General features: G+C 38.4%; 1 protein-coding gene across 1 annotated transcript in view; it reads right to left on the reverse strand.

Moving 5' to 3' along the window:
- Window positions 1-17129, reverse strand: part of KCNH8 (potassium voltage-gated channel subfamily H member 8) — a 446972-nt gene that overhangs the window by 11984 nt on the left and 417859 nt on the right. The window contains exon 15 of the mRNA XM_049870926.1: window positions 15785-15861. Within this exon, the coding sequence (XP_049726883.1) occupies window positions 15785-15861 (77 nt within the window). The remainder of the gene's footprint in view (window positions 1-15784; window positions 15862-17129) is intronic.

Consider the following 17129-nt stretch of genomic DNA (forward strand, 5'->3'; position numbering starts at 1 on the left):
CTTTGAATGAGACACAGCCAATCAGCAACATGCCAGATGGTGGTGCCCCCTCCTCTGGACTGTGTTAGGCATTTCTCTTGAATAAGAAATCAACTTACCTCAGTACAACTTACCCTGTACTGACTATGAAGGAGTCCTGGTGACGCAACAGTCAAGTGCTTGACAGCTAAGCAAAAGGTCAGTGGTTTGAACCCACTGGTGACTCCGTGGGAGAAAGATGTGGCAGTCTGCTTCTGTAAAGATTACAGCCTTGGGAACCCTACAGGGTAGTTCTACTCTGTCCTATAGGGTCACTATGAGTCAGAATCAACTTGAAGTCACACAACAACAATACTGAGCATAACAGTGCCTATCTGAGAATGGGGGATGTTTTAATATTTCAGAAACTGTTGGAAGACTTTTTTTTTTTTGTGGTGGAAGGAACATTTAAAAGACCTTGAGGTTACAAAATGGAATTTGAACTTTGAGGTCTTAGTGGCTATGTAAAATAATCATCTCTAAAGACTTAGGAAAATAGTAGATTTAAGAACATGACTGGAATAGCTATTTTTAAAGAATGTGACCTATGATCCAATTGTGAAATGTAATATAAACACAATCATTTCTGAAAACAAGATACCTTTCTGTTGGTCTCAACAGTAACAAAAGCTCAGTCTCTAAAATGCTAGAGGCCATGTTTATATGCCTGGGCTTCTCATAACTCTTATAGTTGTGCTAATGCATCAAATTAAAGGCTTAATATTACTCAGTGAGAGTTCCAGTGAAGTAGCAGACATGAGGAATAGAAGTGGCCTTTCTCAAACTTTGGTTTCCATCACGTGTGTGTATAACTTACAATATATTGAGCCCCAAGAAGTAAAACAGGCATTATTTCCACCAAAGCAGTCGAGATATTGAAACTGGAAAGAAAGCCACTGGACCAACAAACAGAAGCCATTTAGAGGATAAATAATAAAAGTTGGTGTTCAGCTGCTTGGGCAACATATGGGATGGTACAAATCTCTACAGAAATCATTTGGTACTTGAAGTGAACTTTTAGTTGCAAAAGGAAAAATCAAGAATTTTCTGGGCATATCAATGAGGGCCCTAAAATAAAGTGAACAAATCCTGATACAAAAAACGTGGAGCAAAATTCATCAGGGACTCTGAATAGCATAAACCAAAGAATAAAGATAAAGATTTTAGATAATATCTGAAAAAGAGCTGCTTCCTTAGCCCAGTGCTTCCCAAGTACACTTCCAAGATAACACTAGTGGGAAAAAAAATGCTAATACTTTGTCACTAATGTGACCCAAACGCAAATGCGTTTGGTTAAAGCAGGCTAAAAATAAGGTAATTTTTTAGCTGAGGAATACATAGATCTTTGGAATGCTAATGACCAATGTGAATCTCTAAGAATGTGAATGTGAATCTCTAAGAATATGAATTAGTTATTAAGCAAAATATATCAAATGTATTTAACCACCACAGAGGAATTATTCCCCAAGTATTTTTATTTTAAATAGCCCGGAAAAGCACAAAACGTTCAAGTATTATGCTCTTGTTGTTAGTTGCCATCAAATCAATCTGACTCATGACAACCCCATGTGTGCAGAGTAGAATTGCTCCATAAACTTTTCAAGGCTGTGACCCTCTGGAAGCAGATTTCCAAGCCTGTCTTCCAAGGTGTCTCTGAGTGGGTTCGAACCACTAACCTTTTGGCTAGTTGTAGAGTGCTTAAACATTTGTGCCATCCCTGTTTTTAAAACTATATAAGGTAAGTGGGAGTACATCTACCCCTTACTCTATGCAATTTTGTGCTTATTAAGGAAACACTGTAAATGTGTTGAGCATATCTCAAAAATAATATGGAATAGTAGAAGGAGCTCACATTGGTATGTGGAAATAATCAGACAAAGGACAAATAGAAAACAAAGAGTAAAATTAAAGACTATATAAAAACAGGCAAGCTCCAACTACATGCTGTCAATAGGAAACACACTTTAGTGTCAAAAACACAAGTAGATTAAAAGTAAAAAGGTGGAAAAATATTTATCATGTAACCACAACCATACGAAAGCTGGAATGGATATACTAATATCAAACAAAATAGACCTTAAAACAGAAAAAAAAATGTTACTAGAGATAAAAAGGGACATTTTGTAGGAATAGAGGGTCAAATCCATCAGGAATTTATAACAATTATAATGAGATATGTATATTCACCTAACAGTAGAGCCCCAAATACATGAAACAAAAACTGTCAGAATTGAAGGAAGTACATTTTCAATGATCATAGCTGGAAACCATATCGCTTTCATGACAGAACAGTTAGAAGGTTTGAACACTTTACACAAATTAGACCTAACAGACATCTATCTATAGCATACTCCACACAATAACAGCAGAATACACATGCTTCTCAAACACCCACAGAAGATTCTTCAGTATAAACACAATGTTAGGCCATTAAACAAGAGCTACAGCTGCTAATGAAAAGGTCAGCAGTTGGAATCCACCAGCCACTTCTTGGAAATCCTCTGACGCAGTTCTACTTGTCCTAGAGGGTAGTTACGAGTTAGAATCGACTCGACAGCAACAGATTCTTTTGGTAATGAATTTAAAAGAACTGAAATCATACAAAGTATGTTCTCCAATTGCAATAGAGTGAAATTAGAAATTAACAGAATGAATTTTGGAAAATTCACAAATATGTGAACATTAACACAGCAATTAATAATGAGTCAAAGAAGAAATCATAAGGGAATTATTAAGTACTTTGAGAAGAAGGAAAATAAAATCATGAACACCAAAATTTATGAGAGAAAGCTAAAGCAGTGCTTAGAGGAAAATTTACATTATTAAACAAAGATCTCAACTCAACAACCTAATTTTCCACCATAAGACACTGGAAAAATAAGAACAAACTAAACACAAAGCAAGCAGAAGAAAGGAAATAATGAGGATTAGAACAGAAATTTATAAAATGGAGAAACAATAGAGAGGATCAATAAAACCAAAAGTTGATTTAAAAAAAATCAATAAAATTGGCAATTTTTTAGGTAGACTTAGCAGGATTAAAAGAGAAAAGACTCAAATTACTAAAATCAGGAATGAAAGAGCTCATGTTACTACCAATCTTATAAAATAAATCATAAGGGAATACGAATAACTGTATGCTAACAAGTTATATACCTAAATGGACAAAATTCTACAAGGACACAAAACTACCAAAACTGATTTAAAAGCAATAGAAAATCTAAGTAGACCTATAGAAAGTGAAATATTTGAATTAGTGGAAAAAAGTCCAGAACCAGACAAGTCCTACCTGTCTGGTGAATTATACAAAACATTTAAAGAATACCAGTGCTACACAAACTCTTCCAAAAAAAACCGAAAAGAAAGGAACACTTTCCAAGTCATTCTATGAGACCAGCATTACCCTGGTACCAAAGCTAAACATATCACAAAAGAAGACCATAGCCCAGTATCTCTTATGAATATAAACCCAAAAAGTCTCAGCAAAATACTAGCAAATCAAGTCCAGCAATATATTTTAAAAGGATAACATATCATGACCAAGTGGGATTTATCCCAGGAATGTAAGGTTAGTTAACACTCAAAAATAAATTAATGCTCCATATCAACAGAATAAAGAACAAAAGAAGCACAGGATCATCTCAATAGATGAAGAAAAGCATCTTATAAAAGTCAACATACCTTGGAGCCCTAGTGGCTCAGTGGTTAAGAGCTTGGCTGCTAACCAAAAGGTCGGCAGTTCGAATCCACCAGCTGCTCCTTGGAAACCCTATGGGGCAATTCTACTCTGTCCAATAGGGTTGTTATGAATTGGAATTCACTCAATGGCAACAGGTTTTTCTGATTTATCATAACATTTAACAAAGCAGGAATACAAAGGAACTTCCTCAACCAGATAAATGAAAATACAGCATTATGGATTGAATTGTGTCCTCCAAAGATACGTGTATGAATTTGGCTAGGCCATGATTTCCATTATTGTGTGACTGAACATCATTTTGTCATTTGATGTGATTTTCTATGTGCTGTAAATCCTGTCTCTATGATGTTGATGAGGTGGGATTAGCAGCAGTTATGTTAATGAGGCAGGACTCAATCTACAAGATTGGATTGGGTCTTGAGCCAATCTCTTTTGAGATATAAAAAAGAGAAGTGAGCAGAGATACATGGGGACCTCATACCACCAAGAAAGCAGCACCGGGAGCAGAGCGTGTCCTTTGGGCCTGGGGTTCCTGCATGGAGAAGCTCCAAGACCAGGGGAAGATGGATGACAAGGACCTTCCTCCAGAACCAACAGAGAGAGAAAGACTTCCCTGGAGCTGGTGCCCTGAATTCGGACTACTGGCTTACTAGACTGTGAGAGAATAAATTTCTCTTTGTTAAAGACATCTACTTCTGGTATTTCTGTTATAGCAGCACTAGATAACTAAGACATATAGCTACCATCATACATCATGGTCAAAGGCTGAATGCTTCCGCCTTGAGATCAGGAGCCAGACAAGGATGTTTATACTCTAACCACTTTTATTTGACATCGTAGAGTAGGTTCTATCCATAACAATTACGTAAGATAAAGAAAAAAAGAATCCAGATTGGAAAAAAAGAAGTAAAACTATCTCTATTTGTAGACAACATGTTCTAGTATATAGAAAATTCTAAGGAATTTCACTAAAAAACTATTAGAACAAATGAACAGTGTTCCTGGATACAAAATCAATATACAAAAAACACCTGTATTTTATACAGCAGCAATAAGCAAACAGAAAATGGAATTAAGAAAATAATTCCATTTATAATACTTCCAAAAAGAGTAAAATATTTAGGATTAAATTTAACAAAGTATAAAATTTTTACTCTGAAAACTACAAAACATTATTAAAGAAATTACAGAAGACCTAAATAAGTGGAAAGACAGCCTATGTTCATGGATTGGAAGACTTAATATTGTTAAAATGGAAATAGTTCTCATATTGATTTTCAGATTCAATGCATTGACTATCAAAATATAGCTGAATTCTTTGTAGAAATTGACAAAAATTCACATGAAACTTCAAGGGATTGACAATAGCTAAAACAATCTTGAAAAAGAACAATGTTGGAGGGTTCACATTTCCTCATTTCAAAACTTATTACAAAACAGCAGTAATGAAGACAGTGTAGTAGTGGTATAAAGGCAGACATATAGGTTAATGGAATAGAAATGAGAATCCAGAAACAACCCACACATCTATGGTCAACTGATTTTTGACGAGGATGTTAAGTCCATTCAATGGCCTAATAAAGGGTGCTGGGACAACTGGATTTCCATTCAAAATAAATAAATAAAGCTAGAACTACGCTTCATACCATATAGGAAAATCAACTCAAAACAGATCAAGGACCTAAATGTAAGAAACAAAACTATGAAACCCTTAGAAGAAAACATAGAGACTTAATACTTAACAATGAATACTTAGATGTGACACCAAAAGCACGAGAAACAAAAGACAAAATAGATATACTGGACTTCACCAAAATTAAAATCTTGTGTGCTTCGAAAGACACCATGAAGAAAGTGAAAAGACAACCCACAGTATGGAAGAAAATTTTTACAAATCATATATCTGATAAGGAATTTGTACCTAGAATATGTAAAGAATTCTTATAACTGAATAATAAGACAAACAACTCAGCTGAAAAACAGGTAAATGTCTTGAGTAGATAGTTCTCCAAAGAAAATACACAAATGGTCAATAAGCACATGAAAAGATGCTCAACATTATTTGCCATCACACCCACTGCTGTCCAGTTGATTCCGACTCACAGTGACCCCACGGGGTTTCCAAGGCTGTAAATCTCTATGGAAGCAGGCTGCCACATCTTTCTCCTATGGAGCTGGTGGTTTCCAACTGCTGACCTTTTGGTTAACAGTCTATCACTTTACCCACCACCCACGAGGGGCTCCTTTATTTGCCGTTAGGGAAACGTAAATCAAAACCACAATAACATAACATTTAACACTCACTAGTATGGTTGTAATCAGAAAGACGTAACATACAAATAAAAATCGTTGGCAAGGAAGTGGAGAAACTGGAACCTTTATGCACCACTGCTGGGAGTGCAAAATGCTGCTACGGCTTGGGGAACAGTCTGAAAGGTCCCCAAATGATAAAACATAGAGTTACCATAAAAAAAAAAAACTTAGCAATTCCACATCTAGGTATATATAAAAAAAAAAAGGTATATACCCAAGATAAATAAAAACACACGCACACATAGAAACTGGAACATGAATGCTCACGCAGCATTATTCACAATAGCCAAATATAAAAGGGGATGACAAACCAAATGCCCATTAACTGATGAATGGATAAACACAATGTGACGTATCAAGGCAACTGAATATTATTTGACAATAAGAATAATGCAAACGTGGGTGAACCTTGAAAACACTATGCCTAGTGAAAGGAGCCAGTCACAAAGGACCACAAATTGTATGATTCTTTTTACATGAAATGTCCAGAGAAGGCAAGTCTATAAAGTCAGAAAGAAAGTGGATTAGTGGTTGCTAGGGGTTGGAAGAAGGGGGAATGGGAAAGTGACTGCTAGTAAGTTTAGGGATTCTTTGTGGAGTAATTAAATGTCTAAAACTGATTTTGGTGATGGATGCACAACTGTGAATAGAAAATCCATCAATTGTACACTTAAAGTGTCATCTATATGTTATGTGAATTATATCTCAATAAAGTTGTTTTTAAACAAAAGAGTGAATAAATAGTATGGGGGTCAGACTTCTCTAAAAAAATTAATATAAGTTGTTACATTTCTACAAGGCTAATTTTTTGCTTAGGTGTGTTACACATTTCATACTCCCTGATATATTAAAGAGTCAAGCTGGGTTGAAGTTGCCTAATAATTAGCTATGGCTCTTTATGTTCATGCAAAACCAACTGCTAAAAGCAGCCATCAGAGCCTTCAAGCCAAAGCGCACTTTGGTGAGCAGGGGTGATTTAGGGAGACACCTGCATTCTCTCATTTGAAAATGCAGACTTTGCTGTGATTATGTTTCTATTAAATTTGGCAGGTTCTTTTCTGCCGGATTGTTACCATCATTTTGCCATTCACATGTTTAGTATTACCAGGCAACGATTTAGCGTTGTTAAACCCAGTGATATACTGGGTCTATTTGCCCTTAAATCTATCAGTCTTACAGAACGGGTGTTCTTTAAATAAGTACAGTGGCACAATTGCATGAAACTCTGAGTTGGAATCAACTCGACGGCAACAGGTCTTTAGCTAATATAAGGTGTTTTGAAGTATATTTTAAACAATGTGCACTAATATACTCTATTCTAATCTTCACAGCTAAAAGAAAGACCTGTGAAAGAAGTCATTGTCATGATCAAATTGTTCTTCTTAAGCTCGTTTATTTTTATGTTATTCTGTAAATATTAACTGAGTAATTCCCTCTCCCCTTATACTCTGTCCTGGGCACTGTTACTTACTGAGATGTGGCTAATATGAGAGTCACCCTTTGGTGAATAGAAGTATAACCTTGTAAGAGGATGGTTTGCACATTTATTGAGCATCACGCTCGGTGCTTCACATACGGTATAAAGACCTCACAAAAATCCTATATTTCTGAATTTATTATTACCACATCATAGAGGAGAAATCTAAGCATAGGAAAGTTAAATGTCTTGCTGAAGTCACATAGCTAATTGTATGAATAACCAAAAAAACCCCATTGCCATGGAGTCAATTCCAACCCATAGTGACCCTGTAGGATGGAGTAGAATTGCCCCATAGAGTTTCCAAGGAGCAACTGGTTGATTCAAACTGCCAACCTTTTGGTTAGCAGCTGAGCTCTTAGCCACTACGCCACCAGGTTGGCTGTATGAACCCAAAAAACAGGGATCTAAATTTCCGTCTCTCTCTTTGAAGCTTATTCCCTTCCTCCAGTAGTGTTCTATACGTCTACTGTGGCAGAGCAGGCAGGTTCTCTTGCTTGGCTCTGTGCAATGTCTGTCTTTCTGGGTCCATCAGATTTCAGAAATGCGAGCGTACTCTCACCCTTACCTACAAATCTTTTCAGAAGTGGAGCATTTAACTTATACAGCCTATGACCCCCCACGGTGACATTTTTGTTGTTATTTTCAAAGAATTGCCTTAGATTCCCACTACTTCTTTCTCTGCTGTAAAGCGACAATGGCAATGTTGTCAAACACGTTCTAATATTAGCAGCTGCCCTACATCTTTGAAAGTCTCTTAACTGGTCTGTGAATGTAGGTTATTACCAGTATTACTCCTTTTCAGATCTTTGTTCTGTATTTAGCCAGCTGATTATGTAATCTACACACCAATGAATCCTTTTTTTCATATTGTAAATCTCTGAGCAAATACCAGAAGGGGGGTTCTTCAGTGCTCTCTCTGCTTTACATGATGCTCCATGGTCTCCACAACAGGCCTCAGATATATCTGGGAAATATTATTATCATGTAGTACACCCCACACTTATCATCAACTCCTCTCTTGCTTGTTACTAAACAAAGAACAGAGCAAACAAAAAAATAGAGCAACAAATGATCACACATCGGAGTAGGAGAAAATGGGCGAAATGGAAAAGCTAGGCTTAGACTTTAAATAAGGAAGCCCTGGTGGTAGTAGTTAAACTCTTGACTGCTAACTGAAAGGTCAATGGTTCGAACCCACCAGCAGCTCCATGGGTGAAAAGACCTGGCAATCAGCTTTTGTAAACATTACAGTCTAGGAAACCCTATGGGGTAGTTCTAGTCTGCCCTATAGGGTTGCTGTGAGTTGCAACTGTGTAGCAGCATACAACAACAAAGCAAAATTATTTTGTAGGAGATAGGAGGAAAAAACAAATAGATTAGAATGGGGATAATGTTAAGGTTTCCAGCCAATTTGTACTTTCATTTTGCCTGTCTTAGTGGGTTTTACTGCATTACCCAAAGGATCAAGACTGTATAAATTAAATTATGTGTAAAGGATAAGATTTTTCTACTTATGCTTCAACTTTGAAGAAATCAGATTTTTTTCTTTCTATAAGGAAAAACTAATTCTTTAAAAAAATAGGGAAGGCTAATTGGATCACTGATCTTATCCTTTTTATTTAGATGTATGACAAGATAAAAAGATTTATGTCATTTTGCTGGAAAAGCAAATGTGAATATAGAATCACTGCGCGGAAATGGTTTTTTAAGGGGCTATTACCTGTTTTAAGGCATCCACCCCTGGCCCGCATCATCAAAGAAAAATTATGCAGTGTGTGGATTTACAGCCTGAACTTGTAAAAAATTATCTGCAAAAGGTGAAGATATAAATACATTTTTTTTTCTTTTCAGAAGAATCCTTAACTCTAATACTCAAGCTATTTGTCAATCAGTTATTAAAACCATTAAGTGATCTTTCCAAATGTAGGGGGAAAGAATTCACATGGTATTTGTGAGCCTTTTTATATCTGAAGAGAAATTTTTCAGTAGAGGGTTAACAGCCAGTCTTTCAGCATGTATTTTATTATTATTATCATTTTGGTGTATTTTAACAGAGGCCATTTGCGTGATCCAGTGTACAATTTAAGGACTTAGAATCCAGATAGGAGATCATCTAATTCTTCCTTTTCTGTCTTGTTAGTCTGCCCTTTGACCCTCTTCTTGTTAGCGACACTTCCCCAGTGGGTGTAGATATAGCTGAGATGGCAACAAAACGTAAATCTTCACTCAGGTGAAGAAACACAGGTTTAAGGAAAATCTGTGGATTTTATAGCTAGCTGCAGAGCCCTCCATTATTCCAGATATTTGTCCCCCCTCCTTTTTCTTTTTGAACTCTGAAGCAAAACCCTCACCTGTGTTATTGTTGACTGTATAAAAACCAACAAATAAAAACATTGCCATTGAGTTGATTCCGACTCATAGTGACCCTATAGGACAGAGCAGAACTGCCTCACAGTTTCCAAGGAGCAGCTGGTAGATTTCTCTAATCTTTTAGTTGAAGGGTAAACCTCAGGAGTGATTTCAGTACTGAACTAAAAGGGCGTCTGGGGGCCAGACTCTTGGGGTTTCTCCAGTCTCTGTCAGACCAGCAAGCCTGGTCTTTTTTTTGTGTGTGTGAATTTGAATTTTGATCTACATTTTTCTCTCACTCGGTTGTTGTTAGATGCCATCGAGTCAGTTCCAACTCATAGTGACCCTGTGCGCAATAGAGTGAAACACTGCCTGGTCCTGCACCATCCTCACAATTCTTGCTATGCTTGAAGCCACTGTCACAGCCACTGTGTCAATCCATCTCATTGATGGTCTTCCTCTTTTTCACTGACCCTCTACTTTACCAAGCATGATGTCCTTCTCCAGGGACTGGTCCCTCCTGATAATATGTCCAAAGTCTGTGAGATGTAGTCTCACCGTCCTTGCTTCTAAGGAGCATTCTGGTTGTACTTCTTCCAAGACAGATTTGTTCATTCTTTTGGCAGTCCATGGAATATTCAATATTCTTTGCCAACACCACAATTCAAAGGTGTCAATTCTTTTTTGGTCTTCCAATTCTTTTTTGGTCTTCCTTATGCATTGTCCAGCTTTCACATGTATATGAGATGACTGAAAACACCATGGCTTGAGTCAGGCACACCTTAGTCATCAAGGTGACATCCTTGCTTTTCAACACTTTAAAGAGATCTTTTGCAGCCAATTTGCCCCATGCGATGAGTATTTTGATTTCTTGACTGCTGCTTCCATGGCTGTTGATTGTGGATTCAAGTAAAATGAAATCCTTGACAAGCTCAATCTCTTCTCCGTTTATTATGATGTTGCTTATTGGCCCAGTTGTGAGGATTTTTGTTTTCTTTATGTTGAGGTGCAATCCATACTGAAGGCTGTGGTCTTTGATCTTTATCAGTAAGTGCCTCAAGTCCTCTTCATTTTCAGCAAGCAAGGTTGTGTCATCTGCCTAGCGCAGGTGTGTTTTCCTCCAATCCTGATGTCCCATTTTTCTTCATATCATCCAGCTTCTCAGATTGGCTCAGTATATAGATTGAACAGGTATGGTGAAAGGATACAACCCTGACGCACACCTTTCCTGACGTTAAACCATGCTGTATCCCCTTGTTCTGTTCGAATGGCTATCTCTTGATCCAGGTAGATGCCTCATGAGCATAATTAAGTGTTCTGGAATTCTCATTCTCCGCAATGTTATCCATAGTTTGTTATGATCCACACAGTTGAATGCCTTAGCATAGTCAATAAAACACAGGTAAACATTTTCTGGTAGTCTCTGCTTTCAGCCAGTATCCATCTGACATCAGCAATGATATCTCTGGTTCCATGTCCTCTTCTAAATCCAGCTTGAATTTCTGGAAGTTCCCTGTTGATATATTGCTGCAGCCACTTTTGAACGATCTTCAGCAAAATTTTGCTTGCATGTAATATTAGTGATATTGTTCAATAATTTCTGCTTTTGGTTGGATCACCTTTCTTGGGAGCAGGCATAAATATGGATCTCTTCCAGTCAGTTGGCCAGGTAGCTGTCTTCCAAATTTCTTGGCATGGACAAGTGAGCATTTCCAGCACTGCATTCGTTTGTTCAAACATCTCAATTGGTATTCCATCAATTCCCAGAGCCCTGTTTTTTGCCAATGACTTTGGTGAAGCTTGGACTTCTCCTTCAGTACCATTGGTTCCTGATTATATGTTACCTACTGAAATGGTTGACCGTTGACTAATTCTTTTTGGTATACTGACTCTGTGTATTCCTTCCATCTTCTTTTGACGCTTCCTGCATCGTTTAATATTTTCCCCATAGAACCCTTCAGTATTACAACTCGAGGCCTGAATTTTTTCTTCAGTTCTTTCAGCTTGAGACACGCTGAGCATGTTTTTCCCTTTTGGTTTTCTATCTCCAGGTCTTTGCACATGTCATCATGATACTTTACTTTGTCTTCTCGAGCCACCCGTTGAAATCTTGTTTTCGGCTCTTTTACTGCATCATTTTTTCCCTTTGCTTTAGCTACTTGACATTTAAGAGCAAGTTTCAAAGTCTCTTCTGACATCCATTTAGTTCTTTTGTTTCTCTCCTGTCTTTTTAATGACCTCTTGTTTTTCTCATGTATGATGTCATTCCACAACTCATCTAGTCTTTGGCCATTAGTGTTCAATGCATCAAATCTATTCTTGAGATCGTCTCTAAATTCAGGTGGGATATACTCAAGGTCGTACTTTGGCTCTCGTCGACTTGTTCTAATTTTCTTCAGTTTGAACTTGAACTTGCATATGAGCAATTGATGTTCTGATCCACAGTCTGCCCCCGGCCTTGTTCTCACTGATGATATTGAGCTTTTCCATCACCTCTTTCCACAGGTGTAGTTGATTTGATTCCTGTGTATTTAATCTGGCAAGGTCCATGTGTATAGTCGTCATTTATGTTAGTGAAAAAAGGTATTTGCAATGAAGAACTTTTTGGTCTTACAAAATTCAGTCATGCAACCTCTGGCGTCATTTCTATCACCGAGGCTATATTTTCCAACTACTGATCCTTCTTCTTTGTTTCTAACTTTGGAATTCCAATCACCAGTAATTATCAGTGCACCCTGATTGCATGTTCGATCAATTTCAGACTGTAGAAGTTGGTAAAATTTTTGATTTCTTCATCTTTGGCATTAGTGGTTAGTGTGTAAATTTGAAAAATAGTCATATTAACTGGTCTTTCTTGTAGGTGAATGGATATTATCCTATCACTGACAGCATTGTACTTCAGGATAGATCTTGAAATGTTCTTTTTGACCATGAATGCAATGCCATTCCTCTTCAAGCTGTCATTCCCGACACAGTAGATGATATGATTGTCCAGTTCAGCATGACCAATACCAGTCCACTTCAGCTCACTAATGCCTAGGATAGCAATCCTTATGCATTCCATTTCATTTTTGATGATTTCTAATTTTCCTAGATTCATACTTCATACATTCCACATTCCAATTATTAATGGATGTTTGCAGCTATTTCTTCTCATTTTGAGTCGTGCCACATCAGCAGATGAAGGTCCCAAAAGCTTGAATTCATCCACGTCATTAAGGTTGACTCTATTTTGAGGAGGCAGCTCTTCCCCAGTCATATATTGAGTGCCTTCCAACTTGAGGGGCTCGTCTTCTGACACTATATCAGATAATGTTCTGTTGCTATTCATAAGATTTTCACTGGCTAATTCTTGTCAGAAGTAGACTGCCAGGTCCTTCTTCCTAGTCTTAGTCTGGAAGCTCAGCTAAAACCTGTCTACCATGGGTGACCCTGCTGATATTTAAATACTGGTGGCATAGCTCCTGGCATCACAGCAACACACAAGCCCTCACAGTACAACAAACTGACAGATGTGTGGTAGCCACTCTGTCTGGGATCCTCTGTTGTGATCCCTGCCAGAGCAGTCAGTGGTGGTAACCGGGTACCATCTTGTTTTGGGCTCAGTCTGGTGGATATTAGTATAGATATTTGGAAACTGATTATATCAATTTCATTTTGCTCAAATGTCACTAATGTCATTAATGGTTACATTTTTCTATAAGAAGTAATTAGATAATCTAAGACCTCAGTCCTAGAAGGGTATTCTGTTGCATTCTCTGTGCCTGCCCCTATACCCTTGGCCTAGGTATACCCTGAAGGTCACCACAAAGGCCCTGATATTCCTGAATATTCCTGCCAGAGAATCTTTGTAGCAACCTCTACTGTTGGGCACCTCAACTCCACTTTCCTTGCCCCTCAGTGGGACAACTTTCACCCACACAGTCTTTCAATGGTCTGCAGCAGGACTGAGCCCCAGGAAGGTAACTTTCTCCTTAACACACTTTTTGACTTCCTCTTTTTTTCTGTCTGATCTCTCTAGTCCTTCATCGTGCTTCTTGATCACCTTCCAAATAAACTATTTGCACCCGAGTCACTTTTATGTTGGGAAGGAGAACTCAAATCAGTGATGGAGAAATCATTTTATTTCTCTATTTATGTAAAATGTCCATAAAAGACCAATATATAGAGACAGAAAGTAGACCAGTGGTTGCCTGGGGCTGGGGAGGGAATGGAGATTAACTGTAAACGGTCATGGGAGACCTTATTGGGGAAGTAATTAAATATTCTAAAATTGATTTACGGTGATAGTTGAACCACTCGATAGTTACTAAAAATCATTCAATTGTACACCTGAAATGGGTAAATTTTATGGTATGTAAAATATATCTTCATGAAGTTCTTACAAAAAACAAATTACCTTATTTTATATGGATAGGTAGTAAGATCCAGAGAGCTAAAGTGACTCGGTCAAGGTTATACAGCAAATATGTATCAGACAAAGAAACAGAATTCAGGCCATTTGATTGTTCTGAGCAACAGCGTTCATCTGTGGACTGATAATCTTGATTTAACCCATTTAAAATTAAATGATAGGAAAAATGTGAAAAGTACCAATTAGCAATCTATTTATGACACTAAGTATAATAATAAACAACCATTTGATGCTTACTTTACGCTAATTTTTTTTTCTTTTTATTGAACTTTAGATGGTTTACAGAACAAACTAGTTTCTCATCAGACAGTACACACGTTTTGTATGACATTGGTCAACAACCTCACTACATGTCAGCACTCTCCCTTCTCAATCCTGGGCTCCGTATTACCAGCTTTCCTGTTCCCTCCTACATTCCAGTCCCTGCCCAGGGCTGGTGTGCCCCTTTAGTCTTGTTTTGTTCTATGGGCCCATTCAGTCTTTGCCTGAAGGGTGTGAGATAGGGAAGAAACTGGGACTGAGCCCCTAGGTAAGGAGCCCTGCAACACCTGCAACTTGCTTACAGAAATTATTTGCTTGGCTAATGATGCAAAACCCCCCATCATGAATGTGTGATAAGGAAAGAACAAACAGTACACTCCCTTGTAAGATGTTTTTCAGAGGAACCAGCCCTGGAGCACGCACAGACATCTGCAAGGTGACTGACGGATGACTTCTGCCTGATACAAGTACCCGCAACAGGAATCGAACCGGCACCACAGGAGGGACTGTGCAGGCATGATACCCCATAATACGTCCTGCCATTCAGTCCCAGGAGCCTTTGGTATGGGTTCCATCTTGGATCCCAGATGCACATGCAACCTAATTTAGCATGCACCACCATTCTGAGAAGTACCTGCCCCTTGAAAGAAACCTACTAAATATTCATTACCCTATTATCCTCACCAAACCCATATAAGCCCCAGAAAAACCTTTGTTTGGGGGCCAATGTTGCTTGGTCCCTCTCTGTTCCCCACTGGCGAGTCTTTACTTTCTTTCTGCCACTAATAAACCTTTGCTCATCTGGAACCTCTGAGCCTCTCCTAGTCATTCTCGGTCAGTAGAAGGCAAGAACCTAGGCAAGGCTTAGTCCCGAGCTGGGAAGCCTTACCCTGTAACAGGTGAACCTCAGGAGTTGCCTCATTACTGAGCTGAAAGGGTCCCTGGGGCCATACTCTCATATGCTCAATTTTTTACCTAGATTTTCTCAGTTAATTTTCACAAAAGGCCATAAGGTAGGCAATATTATTATCCCCTTTTTATACATGGAAAAATGGATCTTAGGCTAAATGACTTGTCAAAGATCATACAACTAGTATGAGGTTCAGTGGGGATTCATTCCAGTGGTTGGACACCTGAATACATGCTAAAAACCCAGTGCCATCAAGTAGAACTGCCCCCCATAGATACATGCTAGTAATCAATAGATTATATTGCGTCTCCTTGCCCAGAGAAAGAGGACGCTGCATACCTCACTGTTGAGTTTGTTAATCTGCTGCTTGGTCTCCTCTGCTTTGATGAAGAGAATAGCAGCTCCAACTTCCGGCTCTGAAAAGTGACACACACACAGATGAGTCCTTTAGGAAAGATGAGTCCTTTAGGAACAGATCTCGCATTGAGGATTGGTGGAGCTGGAGTTGAGAGGGAAGCTGAGCTACTACCCTTATTCCTTCCTGACATCTGGCACTGTAGGCTGTGTCTCACTGGGACTAGACACCTTCTTGTACAACTCTAGATGGTTCCTGATATACTCTGTGGAACTCAGCATACACTATGGTGGTGACTATGACCCACATTGACTGGATGTGTCCATGGCAAATCTCCCCTTCCCCAACCACAATCACTGCCATGTTCCAAGATGGCATTTTGTCTTCTCTGACCATTTTTTAAAAAGTATCACAGTAAGTGCTCAAGCCACAGAGAGAAAGGAGATGTTTTCTTCTTCTTTTTGCTTTCTAAATACTGACTCCTGTGCCCACGAGAGCATTTTCTTCTCACTTCTATTTCAGGTACTAATCTCCACTGCAGGTTTCCTGTCTCCTCCTATGTCACTATAAAAGGTAATTTTTTTCCCATTCCCTAGTTTTTTCTCTCTTTTCTACTTCTCCTCTACCTCATTGTTAGTTGTTGTGGAGTTGATTCTGACTCATGGAGAGCTCATGCATACAGAGTAGAACTGCTCCATAGGGTTCTCAAGGCTGCCACCTTTCGGAAGCAGATCACCTGGCCTGTCTACTGAGGTGCCTCGGTGGGCGGGTTCGAACTGCCAACCTAGTAGTTGAGCATTTAGCTGTTACTGCCACTCTGGGATTCCTCCTCTACCTTATTCCTCCAGTTACATTTATTTCTGCCAGGGACGAAAATATAAATGGGTTAGTGCTAATTGGAGTGGAAGTGGAAGAGATTTGATAGTATGTGGGTGTGTGTATCTCTCTCTCTATACACACACACATATATATATATAACATATATGAAATGTATATGAAAGTTGGTGATGGGTTTCAGTTGGAAGTTTTCCCTGTTGGCTTACCTGGAAACAATGCAGAGAGCCTCACCCTGTCCATTTACCTATTATAGGTTCCACCAATCCTTACATTCTTCTTCTCCCTTACTCCCACCTATATCCCAAAATTATTACATATATATAATGATAATATGGCCATCTTAATTCTGGAAATTTTAAAGTAGAACACTTATTTATGGGGAAAATTAGTTCCCCACAATCTGAAGTGGTCTCATTTTGCAGAGATAATCCATTCATTCAAGAAATGACTGTAGGGCACCATAATAGGTCAGGGCTCCTTGAGAGGAGACCA

This window comes from Elephas maximus, chromosome 27 (assembly GCF_024166365.1).
Source record: "Elephas maximus indicus isolate mEleMax1 chromosome 27, mEleMax1 primary haplotype, whole genome shotgun sequence".
Taxonomy (NCBI): domain Eukaryota; kingdom Metazoa; phylum Chordata; class Mammalia; order Proboscidea; family Elephantidae; genus Elephas; species Elephas maximus.